Consider the following 18,950-nt stretch of genomic DNA (forward strand, 5'->3'; position numbering starts at 1 on the left):
AAAGTACCAGGCCAGCTGCTGGCCAAACATGTAATCTAGCAGAGCCATCAGCCTGCCCTGAAGAGAACACCACACAACACATAGAAAATGGCTCTGAGTTACTAGTTTATCAAGAGGAGAGAGACAATTAGAAATATTCCCCCTAAAATGGCATTGAAGCCTGGTTAACCATGAATAAGGAAGTACACTAAGAATATGGAAGTAAACAGGAAGTAACCTCTTGACTCTTACATTGAGCAGCAGCAGGTATCTGTCAGCCTCTGGCTCCATGTTGGCAGCAGTGGGCAGGAAGAAGTACAGGAGAGCGTACAGACGCTTCACGAACCCACCAGGGTGCTAAAGGAAACAAATGAGGAGAGAAGAGGAATTTAAGTGAAACTGCTAATAGAGAGATATCAAAACATGTACCAGTACCATGTACTTACCACCATCAGGGACTTCTGAGCTGTCATCATCCCAAACAGCACCAGCTCAAAGAGGACATCTATCATGTTCACATGATGGATCTAGGACAAGTAAACACGTTTGGAGAAAATAGGAATGATTTCAGAGATCAGCTACTGTGATGTATAAAATACATGCATGTGGAAGAACTCAGACTTGAAAGAGTTAATGAACTCACCTTTGCCTCAGCCAGCTCCCTCTCAATGTCATTCCACTTGGAGGGGTCACTCAGGTAGTCCACAAAGTCATTATAGCTGCGGATGAACTTGGCCTCGTCCTATGACAAAGAAAAGAGCATCTTAGTGAAGAGAACACATTTCCCCTCAGGGACGCTCTCTTTCCCTTGAAAGAGAATGAGTTAGTGAGTTACCATGTGGTTGGCCTGAACCAGAGCGCCCAGGAGGACCTTTCCCGCCACAAACAGATGGTTCCTGCTCAGGGTGGAACCAAGCAGGGTCTAGGGAAGAGTTAGGCTGAGACATCTTCCTCTAGGAGACAGAACAAGAAGTCACAGAGAGAAATAGGAAAGTGGGTCCACTCACAGTGAAGGCCTGGCGCAGGGAGACGAGCCTCAGGGCGATGTCCTCCACTCTCTTGGTGGTAAGGTAGAGGCTGTGAAAGGGAGGGAATGGAGCATGTCAACCATTAGAGTCAATGGGGGATAACAGCATTATGACCACTATCCTTCAGCATCTGACAAGCCCAGACTACAGACATTTAGAGGAACTCACTTTAGCAGAGTAACCTCCCTCTCCTTAGGCAGCAGGTCCTCCTCCCAGCCCTGCGACAACAAAACAAGCATTCAAAATCAGTGACCAGTGCAATGACATATCAAACAATCGGTCAGTGGAAGGATCTTAATGATCCTGGTCAATAGTATGTGTGTGTAACGTCTGACCTCATAGCAGTTGTGGCCCTCAGGCTCTGGGTCAGTGAACTGCTGAGTGGTGGGCGTAGAGAAGGAGGCAGCCTCCGATCACGCTGAAGAGAGAAGTCCGTCCAGCCCCATGTGGAGAGTGGCGTACACCACTGAGACATCAGTCTGCTGCTCAAAACACACACAACACACCTGTTTACCACACACACGTTATTAAAAAACACACCAAATCGAATGCAAAAATGCCCATAGTCTATATACATAGGAATATCGTTTATTTACCTGGTAGCAGCCAAGCGTCACGTCCACAGACGTCTCGTGGCGGAGGTGAGACGCATAGTGGGTCACCCTGCCAGCCACACGCTGACAGAGAGAATACATGTTAAGGCCAAATGGAATTAGTGAAGAAAAGCCTAATCTAATACTATTTCAGTAGTATTTACGTCTTACCTGGATCCAAGTGATGGACTGCACTTTGGTGGCACAGTAGGGGATGCCCTCTGGACTAAGCCTGGCTGTCTCCTTGGAGATGGCCCACACCAGTTGAGCCTCCAGGCCTCTCACCCTATTCACGTGGTGCATCCTCACCACCACCTGCTGTTGAGATAAACAACAAGACAACATCAACAAAACCACTTCAGCAATTGCTGTGACACATTTCCATCAAGATCAAATGACTGACCATGTAGATTAGGATTAGCTAGTTACAAAGACACATACCTGGGATCCCCCACGCATGTAGGTGATGATGGGCCTGATGAACTGGAAAGTTCTCCAAGCTTTAACCACCGGACCGACATTGTTCTGCACATTACAATACATTCATGTTGGAAACAGTAAACATTGTAACAGTGATGTGACTGTGTGTGTGGGGGGGTCTCTTACCCTGATCACAACAGACCCACAGTACAGGGGGCTAAACCTAATCGGAATCAACTGCCAATTGCCAGTGGCCTCCTAAAGCAGAAAGCAGACAAGAGATTTGTTTCATGTCAAAGAGACACAACTTGAATATCAGGGATATTTTTTAAACATGAAACCCCAAACTTTCAGAAAATTGTACCTCAAGGATAGTCTGCACATCTGGCACATCCTCAAGGATGATAGCAGCATTCTGGACATCGAGGACTGGCAGCTGTAGAACATCTGGCACATCATCCAATGGCACATCCAACTGGACCTCATCCAGGACAGTTGTTTCTAAAATGAGGGACATTGGAATATAAAATAAACTATTGTTAGGACATAAAACGTAGCAGCCATTTTCCAGTCGATTGTTCTCAGGTCTCAAAAATCAAACAGTTTGTTGTCAGCAGCAAACTGAAGTTGTTGTTTTCGCACAGAAAACATTCCATAGAACGTTGGTTAGATGTCTCTTGGCAACACACGTTCGAAAATGATTGTTTACAAAATTGACAACTGTGTTGCCATAGAACTGAGTTTGGAATTCTATGATTCCCTTTAGAATCCGTTAAAATGGCTTGTCATCATTCTAGTGAAGTCGACGTGCTCCTTCGTAGCTCAGTTGATAGAGCATGACGTGTTGCAAACAGATTTCAGGGATTTTTATGATGATGAGTTATCTGAAATTGAGATAGACCATTAAAAGCCTTAAGGACAATAGGTCCCCTGGAAATTATGGTTTAATAAGCGAGTTTATAAAGCATTCAATGATAAATTGATTCCTTTCGTTCTTGCGAAGTTTCAAGAATCAATAGAAAATGGGGAGTTACCGGCTTCCTTAAAGCAATGTTTAATTACTTTGATTCCCAAACCTAATAAGGATACTCTTTATTTAGAAAACTGGACCCATTATTCTGTTGAATAATGATGGGAAATTATAACTTTAGAGCATATCTGATTGGTCAAAAGAGCAATTACTCAAAAGAATTACTGAATTGGGCTGCCTGTCTCCACGAAGCCATAGAAACCTGGACATGCTCCAACTGAAATGTTCCATCCTGCCAGTACTGATGTTGAATGGCATTAAATACACTTTTTTTAAAAATATCTCCCATCCACTGTAGGTTTGTTGAACATGATTGGAAATGAAACTCCAGCACACCGGTAGCACTAAAGACGTGTGAGTAGAACTTTTCCAGATGAGTTGAACCTGACTGTGGGTGCGGTGGGGATATTCCTGGGAGGTCTACTAATGAAGAGGTATAAACTTGGCGTTGTGTCTGGAGCCCAGCTGTCTTTCGTCACCTCCTTCATGGCCTACCTCCTCCTTCCTCTGCAGTCTGGCACTAAGTGTGACAACGTTCAGGTGGCTGGTCTGACCGTGTCCTACAACGGGTAAATATGATATCCGATTGGTTGGTTGGTTGGTGGGTGGGTTGATAAAAACAAAAGTTTTGATCAGTGGAATATGAGGGAGAGTGAGACCAGAACACACATAGGCTTGTGCCGGGGCTCCCTCTTGTGGGAATATACAGTATGGTTGTTACTGAGCCAGGATTCCTGGCTGTTTTGTCACTGTGCCTGTCAATGATAGTTCAGCAACAATTATTTAAACATCATTATTAGCAGGCATTTTCTCTGTTCCCTAGGTCCCCTGGTGTACGATGGCAGCCTGTTGTCAGAGTGTAACAGAGACTGCTCCTGCTTGGCTGGGGAGTGGGACCCTGTGTGTTCAGACAATGGCATCACCTACACCTCCCCTGCCTCGCAGGCTGCTCCAGCTTTACAGGTTACAGGTCTTCACAAGGTTTTCACACACTGTTGCTGGTATTTTGGCCCATTCTTCCATGCAGATCTCCTTTAGAGCAGTGATGTTTTGGGGCTGTTGCTGGGCAACACAGACTTTCAACTCCCTCCAAAGATTTTCTATGGGGTTGAGATCTGGAGACTGGCTAGGCCACTCCAAGACCTTGAAATGCTTCTTACGAAGCCACTCCTTCGTTACCCGGGCGGTGTGTTTGGGATCATTGTCATGCTGAAAGACCCAGCCACGTTTCATCTTCAATGCCCTTGCTGATGGAAGGAGGTTTTCACTCAAAATCTCACGATACATGGCCCCATTCATTCTTTCCTTTACACGGATCAGTCGTCCTGGTCCCTTTGTAGAAAAACAGCCACAAAGCATGATGTTTCCACCCCCATGCTTCACAGTAGGTATGGTGTTCTTTGGATGCAACTCAGCATTCTTTGTCCTCCAAACACGACGAGTTGAGTTTTTACCAAAAAGTTATATTTTGGTTTCATCTGACCATATGACATTCTCCCAATCTTCTTCTGGATCATCCAAATGCTCTCTAGCAAACTTCAGACGGGCCTGGACATGTACTGGCTTAAGCAGGGGGACACGTCTGGCACTGCAGGATTTGAGTCCCTGGCGGCGTAGTGTGTTACTGATGGTAGGCTTTGTTACTTTGGTCCCAGCTCTCTGCAGGTTATTCACTAGGTCCCCCCGTGTGGTTCTGGGATTTTTGCTCACCGTTCTTGTGATCATTTTGACCCCACGGGGTGAGATCTTGCGTGGAGCCCCAGATCGAGGCAGATTATCTTGTATGGTCTTGTATGTCTTCCATTTCCTAATAATTGCTCCCACAGTTGATTTCTTCAAACCAAGCTGCTTACCTATTGCAGATTCAGTCTTCTCAGCCTGGTGCAGGTCTACAATTTTGTTTCTGGTGTCCTTCGACAGCTCTTTGGTCTTGGCCATAGTGGAGTTTGGAGTGTGACTGTTTGAGGTTGTGGACAGGTGTCTTTTATACTGATAACAAGTTCAAACAAGTGCCATTAATACAGGTAACGAGTGGAGGACAGAGGAGCCTCTTAAAGAAGAAGTTACAGGTCTGTGAGAGCCAGAAATCTTGCTTGTTTGTAGGTGACCAAATACTTATTTTCCACCATAATTTGCAAATAAATTCATTAAAAATCCTACAATGTGATTTTCTGGATTTCTTTTTCTCATTTTGTCTGTCATAGTTGAAGTGTACCTATGATGAAAATTACAGGCCTCTCTCATCTTTTTAAGTGGGAGAACTTGCACAATTGGTGGCTGACTAAATACCTTTTTGCCCCACTGTAACTAGTGACATCCATAAGGGATTATAGCGTTAACCTGGATTCAGCTGGTCAGCATATGTCATGGAAAGAGCAGGCATTCTTAATATTTTATACACGCAGTGTAACTCATTGGCACTGAAATAAGTTATTTTCAACCATTAACTGGGGCCTTGTTGAGGCCTTATCTAGGTAAGTAATTGCTGATTGACAATAAAGTATTATTTTTATGTATTGTGACGGCCCTCCCACTCTTGTCTGCCGTAGTCTGTCTTTGTTCTTGTTTCCTTATTAGGATGCCGGTGGGCGGAGTGCAGAGGGTCGTCAGCTACATGGGAAACACCTGGGCCAGGTGACTCCCAGGATAAATAGACCTCTTCCACATTCATGGAGGAGACTCTCTCCATGCAGACACCTTTGTAGATTGTGTTGTGGTTCTTGGTGGCCTTTTGTTTGTTTGCTTTGGCACCTTTCAACACCCTGCTTTATCACATTCATGCATGCAAAACACTCACTTACACTACTGATTACTGATTACACACACCATTGTATATTATACTTAGTTATTTAGTTAATAAATATATGTTTTGCTACTCCTTATCTCCACGTTGTCTCCCTTTGTTACGGGCTTTGAGCCGGTTCGTGACAGTATGGAAAAATATGGTATGCAATTCCTATGTAGAGAAGGTTTTCTATATGGTAGTTGTTCAATATGACTTCAACTTTTACAGGGCACTCTTGTAAAATATATGTTTAATCTCAGTGTGACTCACTGTTTAAATAAAAAAAATGTTTTTTTTTAAAACAACACAAACACAGGATACATGCTATCACATCATTACATACTTGGCCCTACTGCACCTGCATTCCAGCAGCATTCCAGCATCTGGAATTGACTCAACATGTTTGAGGTGGGTGATCAAGACAAGTGGGGGAAGAGGTGGCTGTCGAATGTATGATTCTGATACATATATGTACAGGTAAGTTCACTGTGGGGGGGGGGGGGGGGGGGCGTCCATGTTTGTGTCCGTACTCTGAGGTGTGTTTGAATATGAATGAGCAGCAGTGTTGTGATGTGTTCTATACCGTCCTTGCAGAGTAATCTTCCTTGGCCTCATCACATGTCTCAGCGGCTCCTCCTTAGGAGGGAGGGGGACACCACCATGGGACAGCCCCCACACTCATCGCTAGAGATCAAACTTCAGACTCCTCAACACACCGAAAGAGATTAAGGTGCACACCCTTAGAGAGAGCCGGAACAGGATAACTCCCTCCAAACTCACAAAGACACAGAGGAGGTGGAACTATATAACACCCAGGGAGAGAGAACGAGTGACCTCAGTCGAACACAGTCGGAAAGAGGTGGAAGAGGCGTTAGATAGAGGAAGAGGTTACCCCAGAGGCCATTCCTCCTGTTCATGTGAGCAAAAAAGAGCAGAAGGCTTCTGATCAGCTAAATGGCAGGCAGAGGGAGAGGTCATCGTGATCCACACCCAGAGATAAAGACAAACCACACAACCTCTTGGTTGAGATGAATCACACAGAGGTAGAGGCAGAGGGGCCTTCATGGCTTGCAAGTCAGCCTGCCTGCTCTGATCCTCAAGTCAATTGTATTTAAATTCATGTTCATTAAAGATTTTTATTCAAGATTTGAAAAGTCCCATTTACTTAATGATCATTTTTCACTGTCTTCAACCCTCAAGAACCAGGGTGAGTCTGGGTCACCCTTTTCCAGGGCAAACACAACTTGCATATCATCATAGACTAGGCCGAAACGTTAATCTTTCAACCTTGCCTGAATAAAATAATGCTTTTTTTTATAGTGAGCAAGAGTTGCGCTTTTTCCTTTTCTATGATGATTCAAATTTTTGGTTGCACCTCAACTCAGCGGTGGTTGAGCGCCCTCCGTTTTTTTGTTGTCAAATAATACATTTTTTTGTAAATTTACAAAGTAAATTATTAAAAGCATTAAAATTGTGATGTTTCCCACCTATTTACATAACCTACTCCACACTTGCAAAGTGAAAGTTAATAGGAATTTTCTGAAATTAAGTAGTAAACAGAAGAAAAGCAGAATTTACAAAGTAAATTATTAAAAGTATTAAAATTGTGATGTTCCCCACCTATTTACATAACCTACTCCACACTTGCAAAGTGAAAGTTTATAGAAATGTTCTGAAATTAAGTAGTAAACAGAAGAAAAGCAGAATTGAATCCAATTATAATACAAATAATTTAATGGTCTATGGTTCAATCCCATTTTTGAGGTCTGATGAATAATTAATATTGTTCTTCCTCTTCCTTGTGGCAGGTGCAGCAGCACACTGCCCTCCAAAGCCTGCAAAATAATCGCCGGACTGCCCCTTTCCTAGCTCTGCATGGAACATCCAGTGTCACGTCCTTGGTGACGTGTGGGGTGACATCCGGGATGACCACAGCAACATCCTCTGGAAAGGGAAAAAATAGGATCAGAATGTAAACAAATGCAAACCGTAGCTTCTAAACACTGGCCAGTTGAAAGGTTCTACTAAGATGTCAAGACAAACGGCACCTGTCAAAGTGCTCTCTAAGTGTTACTCACCTGCTTGGATGTCAGCTGGCAGAGTGGCGAAGACGGCCATCGTGAGAGTCCTTTCTTCAGGTGTGACATCCACAACCTCCAAGAGGGAAGAGATGGGCTCTGCCTCTGTATAAGGGGTGATGTCCACAACATTCAGGTGGGAAGAAGCCAGATCTGCCTCTGTATTAGGGGTGATGTCCACAACCTCCAGGTGGGAAGAAGCCGGGTCTGCCTCTGTATTAGGGGTGATGTCCACAACCTCTAGGTGGGAAGAAGCCGGGTCTGCCTCTGTGTTAGGGGTGATGTCTACAATCTCCAGGTGGGAAGACGCCTGATCTGCCTCTGTGTTAGGGGTGATGTCCACAACCTCCAGGTGGGAAGAAGCCTGATCTGCCTCTGTGTTAGGGGTGATGTCCACAACCTCTAGGTGGGAAGAAGCTGGGTCTGCCTCTGTGTTAGGGGTGATGTCTACAACCTACAGGTAGGAAGAAGCCTGATCTGCCTCTGTGTTAGGGGTGATGTCGACAACCTCCAGGTGGGAAGAAGCCTGATCTGCCTCTGTGTTAGGGGTGATGTTGACAACCTCCAGGTGGGAAGAAGCCTGATCTGCCTATGTGTTAGGGGTAATGTCCACAACCTCCAGGTGGGAACAAGCCTGGTCTGTATTATGAGTGACAACAGCAATCCTGATGAGCTCTACTACTACAAGGCACCAAGATGTCATCAGAACAGGCATCTGTCAGAGTGCTCTCTATCATTGCTACTCACCTGCTTGGATGTCAGCTGGTAGTGTGGTGGAAACGGCCACTGCGAGGACAGGGGGGACTGGTAGGGTGGCTGCAGGGGTCTGGAAGCAGCTCTGCACCTCGTCCGCCACAAAGGCACAGACAGAGCTCATATAGAAAGGGCTCTGCAGGTCATCGGTGGAGAAGGACTGACTGATTCTCCCGAGGATTGACCGCACAGAGTCAAAAGCAGCAGCCCGGGAGAAAGGGATGTGAGGGGAAGGGTCCTTTAACATGCAGGAGAACTTCTCCACTACGGCCGCCACCATGCCTACGGCCATACCACTTATAAGGATTGGGTGCTCTGAATGGCCTTCCTCTGGCTGAAGCCACAGGGCCAGGAGGAGCCTGGGCACCACCTCCACCACCACCTGAGATGGGCTGAGCAGGTTGCTACGGGGCTCATTGGACTGCTTGCCCAGAATGCTCCTCACAGCTCTTTCCACGATGCTGTGGACCTTAGGATCTCTGAAATTAACAAAAAGGAGAAACCAAATCTAAACGATGTGCTCACAGAGAACACTGTCTTAGTCTGTTTCTGCGTAGTTCCAGATGTGTAGATAAATGGATCAAGTCATATGCAGGGCAGTACATGGAACTCACATGTCAGCTGGCGAGGTGGGGTGCATGGAGCGGTGGAGCTTGCAGAAAGCCTCGTGCTCTATGTCCATCATTTTTAGGCAAGTGTTTACTTCCCAGGCCTGCAGTATGAAACAGGAGGTCCCATTAGTGTAATTTATCAACAGATCTATTCTGCGGTGCTAACTCATTGTTGAAAGGCTAGTAAAGAGCTCACTAACTTGTAGTATGTCTCTAACTCTTATTCTCTTACCAGCCGAGCGAGCGAGGTCGTTTCCCTCCTTCAAATAAATTGTTGGTAATAGTAAAAATGCATGACAGTCCGCATTGTAATGGTCTTACAGGTGTTTTTCATTTTGCTTCTCACATTAAACAGACATTTGAGAACGGAATTGCTTACTGTTGTACCTATGATGCACAGACACACTAAAGCTGTACAGTGTAGTTTGAATAATCAGTTTCAATTATTTGCAGATGTATTCCCTATTATTTACAAATCGAAAGATGTAACATTTGAAGTGAATGTGGCAGAACAGTTTAGCATAGAGTTCTTGTGGGAGTCTTCTCCTTCAGTCTTTTTGCCTCCTAGGCCTCGTTTCTCATTACATGGGATTTCCCCAGTGCTAACTTCACACGAGATGGCTGCTGTCTACTGTCATGTGGTGCTGAATGACAATTATCACTATGCCAATATTGCTGCTGTCCATGGACCTGAAATGTACAACTTTGCCTATTTGCATATGTACGACCGTCCAAATTTGACCCCAAACACATACACACACATTAATGCTAATCTCTCACACACTTTCGAACATTGCACAACCTGCAACAAGACACTGAAATAGCATTTTATTCCACGTGTGTTTGTGTTTGAATAAAGACCCGAAGAATGAAATCATTGTGTGGATGTTGATTGGACAATGTATATGTGCTTTGCAGAAGCCATTTTTAAAAATTCCCTGTAGCGTGTATTTTACTGGAGCATTATCAGATCGCTTTGTTTAAACCAGAATGAAGATTTGGTCTGAGAAACTATGCCGATTATAGCACGATAGCATTTTTTATTTTTTATAAGGCAATGTATGTATGACCCCCTTTCAAAGAGTTGCTCATTTATCACTTTCTTGCAGATATACAGTGCCTTCAGAAAGTGTTCATACCCCTTAATTTATTCCTCATTTTGTTTTCTTACAGCCTGAATTCCAAATGGATTAAATTATAGTTTTTTATCATCTCACCCAGCTGCAGACAATACCCCATAATGACAAAGTGTCACACCCTGACCATAGTTTGCTTTGTACGTTTCTATGTTTTGGTTGGTCAGGGTGTGATCTGAGTGGGCATTCTATGTTGGATGTCTTGTTTGTCTATTTCTATGTCTGACCTGATATGGTTCTCAATCAGAGGCAGGTGTTAGTCATTGTCTCTGATTGGGAACCATATTTAGGTAGCCTGGGTTTCACTGTGTGTTTGTGGGTGATTGTTCCTGTCTCTGTTTTCTCATGTTTGTTGTTTTTGTTAGTTATCGCATGTGTAGTGTCTTTATAAATTAAAGAACATGAATAACCACCATGCTGCATTTTGGTCCGCCTCTACTTCACCTAAGGAAAACCGTTACACAAAGTGAAAACATGTTTTATTTAAATTTTTTCAGATGTAATGAAAATGAAATACAGAAATATCTAATTTACGTAAGTATTCACAATAAATATTAGAATCACCTTTGGCAGCGATTAAAGCTGTGAGTCTTTCTGGGTAAGTCTCTAAAAGCTTTGCACCCTTGGATTGTACCATATTTGCAATATCACAATATATACAGTACCAGTCAAAAGTCTGGACACACCTACTCATTTAAGGGTTTTTCTTTATTTTTTCTATTTTTTTACATTTTAGAAAAATTGTGAAGACATCAAAACTATGAAATAGCACAATTGGAATCATGTAGTAATTAAAAAAGTGTAAATAAATTTGAGATTCTTCAAAGTAGCCGTCCTTGATGACAGCTTTGCAAACCTTTTCATGAGGTAGTCACCTGGAATGTTTTTCAATTAACAGGTGTACCTTCTTAAATGTTAATTTGTGGATTTTCTTTCCATCTTGAAGCGTTTGAGCCAATAGGTTGTGTTGTGAAAAGGTAGGGATGGTTTACAGAAGATATCCCTATTTGGTAAAAGACCAAGTCCATATTATGCCAAGAACCGCTCAAATAAGCAAAGAGAAACAACATTGTTACTTAAGACATGAAGGTCAGTCAACACGGAAAATTTCAAGAACTTTGAAAGATTCTTCTAGTGCAGTCGCAAAAACCATGAAGCGCTGTGATAAAACTGGCTCTCATGAGGAATACCCAGAGTTACCTTTGCTGCAGTGGATAAGTTCAGTAGAGTTAATAACAGCACCTCAGATTGGAGCCCAAATAAATTCTTCACAGAGTTCAAGACAAACACACATCTCAACATGCACTGTTCAGAGGAGACTGCATGAATCAGGCCTTCATGGTCAAATTGCTCCATTGAAACCACTACTAAAGGACGGACACCAATAATAATAACAGACTTGTTTGGGCCAAGAAACATGAGCAATGGATCATTAGACTGGTGGAAATCTGTCCTTTGGTCTGATGAGTCCCAATTTGAGATTTTTTCCTTTCAATATGTGTGTAAAGAATCCAGGGTGTTTAGTTGGGTCTACTCTTCATTATAAAACAATATTGTTGAATGGTTTAAAATCCATCAGAAGCTGAATAAGTCTTGACGGGGACAGAGCTTGTTTTGCCAAGGAAAGTGAAAAGGACTGAGGGAAAGTAAAATGGAAAATACATGGAAAGGACCATGGAAGAACCTCAAAGGACATTGCATTTTCAAGATAATGTAACATCAAACATAACATCAAAATGCATCGTATATTCCTGCCCTTACAGAAAAACCACATGATTTCAACTTACATTTTATGTGAAATCATGTGAAAACATGTTTTGGAACACAACTTGATCACATTTTCACAAGTGTAGTTTAATGTAATCTCATGTTGCTTTACATGTTATCACATTATCTTCACATAAGATTACATGAAAACATGTTTTTGGAACACTTCCTGTGTTCACGTGAAATTCATGTGGGTTTTTGCGTAAACGCCCTGCAGTTCCACACACTTAAAATGCACATGTACGATTGTGCATGTGTAATGGGTTGAAAACAAAGTCACTAAAAACAGACACCAATTTATTATTTATATCCCCCCATTTCTTTATATATTTGTCTTAATGAATCTAAATTGTATTTTCTACATACTTTAGCGTTAGCAGTCCATCAGGCGAATAGATGGCGCTGTTGCACTGTTGTAGCAGGAGAAACATCAAGTTCAGGCCAAGCGCTCACCATTCTGCAGAATAAGGACCAGAACTTTACAGAGGTAAACTGCGTCTATTCTTTTACTATTACAGGTATGTAACAGCACTTCAAACGTTCAAATATATACAAAATGTGTAATAACATGCTATTTAACAACTTTGTCCAGATATTATCACGTTAGCAAAGGTTTTGTTTTGGCTTTGTGTCGAACTGAGTGAGAGAAGAACGTGATTTACATTGAGTGAGAGTATATGTTAGCTTGATGCTAGCTGAGGTAAAAAACAAAACATTTACGAGTCACAGAGACTGATGTTTACTGAGTAGCTGACTTGTACTGGATTTTGTCTAGGATATTTTTTTTTATCAAGAATCCATTTGTTAGGGATTTCTGAGTTGGTTTTAGATGTTATTGGTTGTTTTGTGTAAAATTGTGCTCACTAGCTGGTAAACTGGCCGAGCACGCTCAGTCTGGTGGACTTTTAGTGCATACAGTGAGAGAGAGACGATTTTCTGGAGGTGCCACTATCTTAAAGCTGAATGTATTGTTGTCACTTTTCTATAGAGGTAGCGGTATATAGAGAAACATTCAGTTATTTATGGTTTCATATGTGTTTCTATTGTATGAATGTGGAATACATTTTGGTTTTCATGTGAAACCGTACACTAAGGCAGGGTTATTTGTGGAACATTTTTTAATTCTGCTTTAGGTAAAGTGCATTTATGTTGTGTAATTTAAAGTGTTCACTTGTTTGATTTGAATATTTTCAAAGTACTAACAAGAAAATAGACAATTGAACAAGAGAGATAAAACGTTCTCCAGAAAAAGAAAGCGCCAGAACTTTGCGGACGTAAACTTGCGTCCGTTCTTTTTACTATTGCAGGTCACCTCAGCTACACATGTACTCTGTCTGCACACGCATCCACGCATGCACATACACACGGACAAACACACACTAATGTTCTCTCTCTCGTGTTGGTCAGCAGTTCATCGTGGCCCTGTCGTTCGCCTCCTTCACCAAAGCTCTGTCAAGGACCTACATGAAGAGTGCCATCACTCAGAGACACTTTGACCTGTCCAGCTCTCTCATCGGACTCATAGACGGCAGCTTTGTGATGGGTATCAACAATAACATTGAGTTTCTTGAGAATTCATGTAGTAAAAACCAGATACAGACTACAGTATGATCCATTTTTTGTGTGGCTCAGAGTCTGCTCTCAATACTGTCCAGTTTTATAGTTGTTCCTATTAATTGATTGACTGGCTTTTGTCCATGACTCTGTCAAACCCCTAACATTGTTTTATTTGATGCTGTGTTGTTGCAGTCTAGTATCCAAACTGATATGCCATTTTTAGTTGAAAAAAAACTGTGTTTATAATTTGTGATTCCTGACTACTGTAGTGTTGTGGTTTCTTGCAGGTAACCTGCTGTTCCTGGCTGTGGTCAGCCATTTTGGGGCGAAGCTGCACCGGCCCAGGCTCATTGCTATGGGCTGTTTCCTCATGGCTGTAGGATCCTTCCTCACAGGCCTGCCACAAATCTTCATGGGACGGTAAAACAACTGAAATACTGGTTAAACTTGTACTTGTAGAGATACTCCAATGCGGAGGATAGTTTCACTTTAGAAATAAAGAAATGTATCCAGTTGTTGATTAATCTCAGTTAACTTCAAACTAAAGTCTTGCGTAATTGTTCAGCTGCTTGATTATGTTTTGGGGCCATACATGTTAAGAGAAGGGATTAACTTGTTATGGCTGCAATCCCGTTAACGGGATATGTGTCATCAACAAACGCTGAATAGCATATCGCTACATTCAATAAATATTACTTCGTGAAATCACAAGTGCAATATAGAATAACACAGCTTAGCCTTTTGTTAATCAACCTGTCAGATTTTGACATTTTGATCGTCGTATGGAGTAGACAAAGCTCAGCGTGGTTAGAATACATTCTTCTTTATTAAATGAAGAACACGAAGAACACTTAAACAAAAACAACAAAACGACAGTGATCGCTATATAAACAATGTGCTAACGTGCAACATAACAGACAATACCCCACGAAATACCCAAAGAAGATGGCTGCCTAAATATGGTTCCCAATCAGAGACAACGATAAACACCTGCCTCTAATTGAGAACCAATCTAGGCAACCATAGACCAACATAAACACCTAGATGAAAACAACCCCATAAATCTACAAAAACCCCTCAGACAGTACAAACACCCTAGAATAAGACAAAAACACACATATCACCCATGTCACACCCTGACCTAACCAAAATAATAAAGAAAACAAAGAATACTTGTCATGCCTTGGTCTTAGTATTTTGTGTTTTCTTTAATTATTTGTTCAGGCCAGGGTGTGACATGGGTTTATTGTGTTGTCGTATTGGGTTTTTTGTAGGCATTGGGATTGTGGCTGAGTAGGGGTGTCTAGCGTAGGCTTGGGTGCCTGAGGCGGTTCTCAATCAGAGGTGATTCTCGTTGTCTCCGATTGGGAACCATATTTAGGTAGCCTGGGTTTCACTGTGTTCGTGGGTGATTGTTCCTGTCTTTGTCTTAGTGTTCACTAGATAGGCTGTATAGGTTTTCGCGTTTCGTTTGTTGTTTTGTATATAGTTGTTATTTCATGTATCGTTCATTTTTCATTAAAGAACATGAGTAATCACCACGCCGCATTTTGGTCCGCTCCTCTTTCAACAGACGAACGTCGTTACAATACTAAGGTCAGGGAGTGACATTATGCTTTACAGCGAAAGCAATCCAAGCGTTTGTGTAAGTTTATCGATCGCTCGATGAAACATTAAGTACACTTAGCATCAAGTAGCTCGGTTATTTTTATATCCAAAACACCTCCGTTTGTTTGGCGCGTTATGTTCAGAAATCCACAGGAAAGAGCGGTCACGACAACGCACACAAATTCCAAATAGTTTCCATAATGTCCACAGAAACATGTCAAACGTTTTTTATAATCAATCCTCAGGTTGTTTTTAAAATATATAATCGATAATATATCAACTGCAAATGTCTTTCACAGTAGGAGAGGGAAAAGCAATAGCTGTCCAAACTCTGTTGTGCGAGCAAAACTCATGTCACCACTTGCCGCAAGGTTATCTTTCTGGCTCATTTTTCAAAATAAAAGCCTGAAACTATGTCTGAAGACTGTTGACACCTTGAGGAAACGATAGGAAAAGGAATCTGGTTGATATCCTTTTAAATGGAGCAAAGTGAGGATATGGAACATGAAGTTTTCAAAATAGAAGCCACTTCCTGTTTTGATTTTCCTCTGGGTTTCGCCTGCAATATCGGTACTGTTATACTCACAGACAATTACCCCACTCTTCCACCAAGGCACCTGCAAGTACTCAGACATTTCTGGGGGGAATGGCCCTAGCTCTCACCCTCCAATCCAACAGGTCCCAGATGTGCTCAATGGGATTGAGATCCGGGCTCTTCACTGACCATGGCAGAACACTGATATTCCTGTCTTGCAGGAAATCATGCACCGAACGAGCAGTATGGCAGGTGTCATTGTCATGCTGGAGGGTCATGTCAGGATAAGCCTGCAGGCAGGGTACCACATGAGGGAGGAGGATGTCTTCCCTGTAATACACAGCGTTGAGACTGCCTGCAATGACAACAAGCTTAGTCCGATGATGCTGTGACACACTGCGCCAGACCATGACGGACCCTCCACCTCCAAATCGATCTCGCTCCAGAGTACAGGCCTCGGTGTAATGCTCATTCCTTCAACGATAAACGTAAATCCGAGCGTCACCCTTGGTGAGACAAAACCGCGACTTGTCAGTGAAGAGCACTTTTTGGCAGTCCTGTCTGGTCCAGCGACAGTGCGTTTGTGCCCAAAGGCGACGCTGTTGCCGGTGATGTCTAATGAGGACCTGCCTTACAACAGGCCTACAAGCCCTCAGTTCAGCCTCTCAGCTTATTGCGGAAAATCTGAGCACTGATGTAGGGATTGTGCGTGGGACACATGGAAAACAGTGTTTAAACCCTTTACAATGAAGATCTGTGAAGTTACTTGGATTTTTACGAATTATCTTTGAAAGACGGGGTCCTAAAAAAGGGTTGTGTATATATAGTTTATAGTTTATATATATATATATAGTATTTACAAATTCACCACATTTATGATTTTATATGGGAATCAAAAAGCTTTCATTAATGTTCACCATGTGCTGATGTGCTCAGCACTGTCAACTGACCCCATTTTGACATCACAATGTAACGGAAGCCTTGCCATGATATCATTGCTGTTTCCATCTGACAAACAAAATTTAATTTCCACTAATTTCATGATAGATCTCTCACAGAGATAGGTTAAGTTCTTATTTTGAGAGTGTTAATATTTATCATCAATGGCTTATTGAAGGAGTTTGACAAACTCCAGAAGGAGAACTCACAGATGAAGAGCGTCATCAAAAACTTGAGGAAGCAAAACATGGCTTTAAGTTTTCAAGTTTTGTAAGGCTCATCAGTTTTTCAAACGTTTTTCCAAAAATATCACTGTTTATTTTGTGGTTTCATAGACATACAGTAGGCCTACATCCATAAAATCTTTCTTTTTTTATGACACACTGTAGAATCTATTTTGCCAACTTCACTTCTGCTATACATTTCATACTGTACCATTGTGATCCAGGGCTATCAGGAGAGCTACCCAATCCCAGAGGGCCATCGAGCTGAGGGAGAGGCCATGGAAGCAAAGCAAAGAAAGATAAGTGCTATCCATGAGAATTATGTCCGGACTGCTCTCATCGGGGTTGGCAGCACCTTCGTGCACCACTTCGTCCCCTCTATTCAGTGCATTCCGCGGCCGAAAACTCCACCGAGGCCTTTGCCACGAAGGCTTGAACACATAGCTCTGGCCCCACTGAAGAACGTGGTGGGGGTGGACGGAGCCCAAGTTCTCACTCTCTGGAGTCCATCCAGGTAAATAAATCATTCAGCAGCAGTAGCGTGTGGCCTGTTCCCGTCCCTCCCACTGGAGCTCCCTCCAAGAGGGGCAAGAAGAAGAAGGGCAGGCGGGGAGTCAAAGCCCTGAAAGTCCAGTTGGACCAGGGCTGTGCTGACAACAACGGACCCATTGACCTGATGGAGGAGGTGAGGGACATCGAGGCTCACCTGAAGGAGGAGGCCTGGAAGGTAGGATGGACTTCGAATTTATTGTAAATGTGAAAATTTGCAGTTCAGAATTATACTTGGACTGATAAATTGCCAAAACAGATAGTTGTTCCATGTCTTAAAATCAAATCAAACTTTATTTGTCACATGTGCCCGAACACAACAAGTGTAGACCTTACCGTGAAACCAACAGTGCAGTTCAAGAAGAGTTAAGAAAATATTTACCAAATAAACTAAAGTAAAAATTAATAATAATTAAAGTAACACAATGACATAACAATAACGAGGCTAAATACAGGGGGTATCGGTACCGAGTCGGTGTGTGGGGGTACAGGTTAGAAAGGATACTCTTTTTGACAGCATGATAGAGTCGATCCTAGAATACAGGATCTCTCTGTGTATTAGTTTATGTATATACTAGTTCTATATGTATTTCTATGATGGGAGCATTCTTTTCTGGTCTACGCTAAAGGTGGTACATGAGGTGAAGGCCATGGGCAGGAGAAGTTTGGGCTCGGACATGTCCATGGGGGAAATAGCCACCAGCTCTCTGGGAAGCCTGAGTGGATATGAACACCCCAGCGGAGCTCCGTGACTACTTGGATGTTGGGACCCCGGTAAAGGCGCGTGACAGCCCACCCAGGCCTGCTCCCCCTCCTACCAAGCCCAGGAGCAAACAGCCTCGGCCTATAAGGTTCCTTAGCCTGCCAAAGGCTGCCATCGGCTCAGGTCAGTCCATCTCATGTACTCACACTAATGTAAATAAGACAGGGAGATGAAGCTAGGTAGAGTGATAGAAAAACAGTAGGAAGGGAAGGGACACAAATGGCTTTAGCCCAGGGCTAAGACATTTTTACACACTTGATTTGCCTGTTTCACAGTGAGATAACCTTTACTCGGGGCTAATTGGACCCTTCTTCTGAGCAGGGTGAGCACCAAAAATATATGTGCTAAATTTAAAATGATATATATATATATATTTTTTTTAATTTTTTTTTAATTATTATTATTTTTACCTTTTTATTTAACTAGGCAAGTCAGTTAAGAACAAATTCTTATTTTCAATGACGGCCAAGGAACAGTGGGTTAACTGTGGGTTAACAGTGGGTTAACTGTCAAAAATGGCTTCTTTTGGAAATTTGAATTTATGCAATGAATACCTGTAAAATTTGGTACGCTTAACACGCGAACGTTCCCCGGT

At 42.6% G+C, this 18,950-nt stretch overlaps 1 protein-coding gene and 1 pseudogene across 1 annotated transcript; both read left to right on the plus strand.

The window, feature by feature from the left end:
* The first annotated feature begins 3,476 nt into the window (after positions 1–3,476).
* On the plus strand, positions 3,477–7,046 carry LOC135570595 (uncharacterized; annotated as a pseudogene).
* Positions 7,047–13,644: 6,598 nt separating this feature from the next.
* On the plus strand, positions 13,645–18,473 carry LOC135570596 (solute carrier organic anion transporter family member 1B3-like). Its single transcript, XM_065016546.1, has 4 exons — positions 13,645–13,723; positions 14,025–14,157; positions 17,488–17,770; positions 18,222–18,473. Exons 1-4 carry the CDS (start codon positions 13,645–13,647, stop codon positions 18,342–18,344), a joined length of 618 nt encoding a protein of 205 aa, XP_064872618.1. The 3' UTR covers positions 18,345–18,473.
* Positions 18,474–18,950: the final 477 nt, after the last annotated feature.

The sequence above is a fragment of the Oncorhynchus nerka genome, unplaced genomic scaffold (genome assembly GCF_034236695.1).
Source record: "Oncorhynchus nerka isolate Pitt River unplaced genomic scaffold, Oner_Uvic_2.0 unplaced_scaffold_13___fragment_8___debris, whole genome shotgun sequence".
Lineage (NCBI taxonomy): Eukaryota > Metazoa > Chordata > Actinopteri > Salmoniformes > Salmonidae > Oncorhynchus > Oncorhynchus nerka.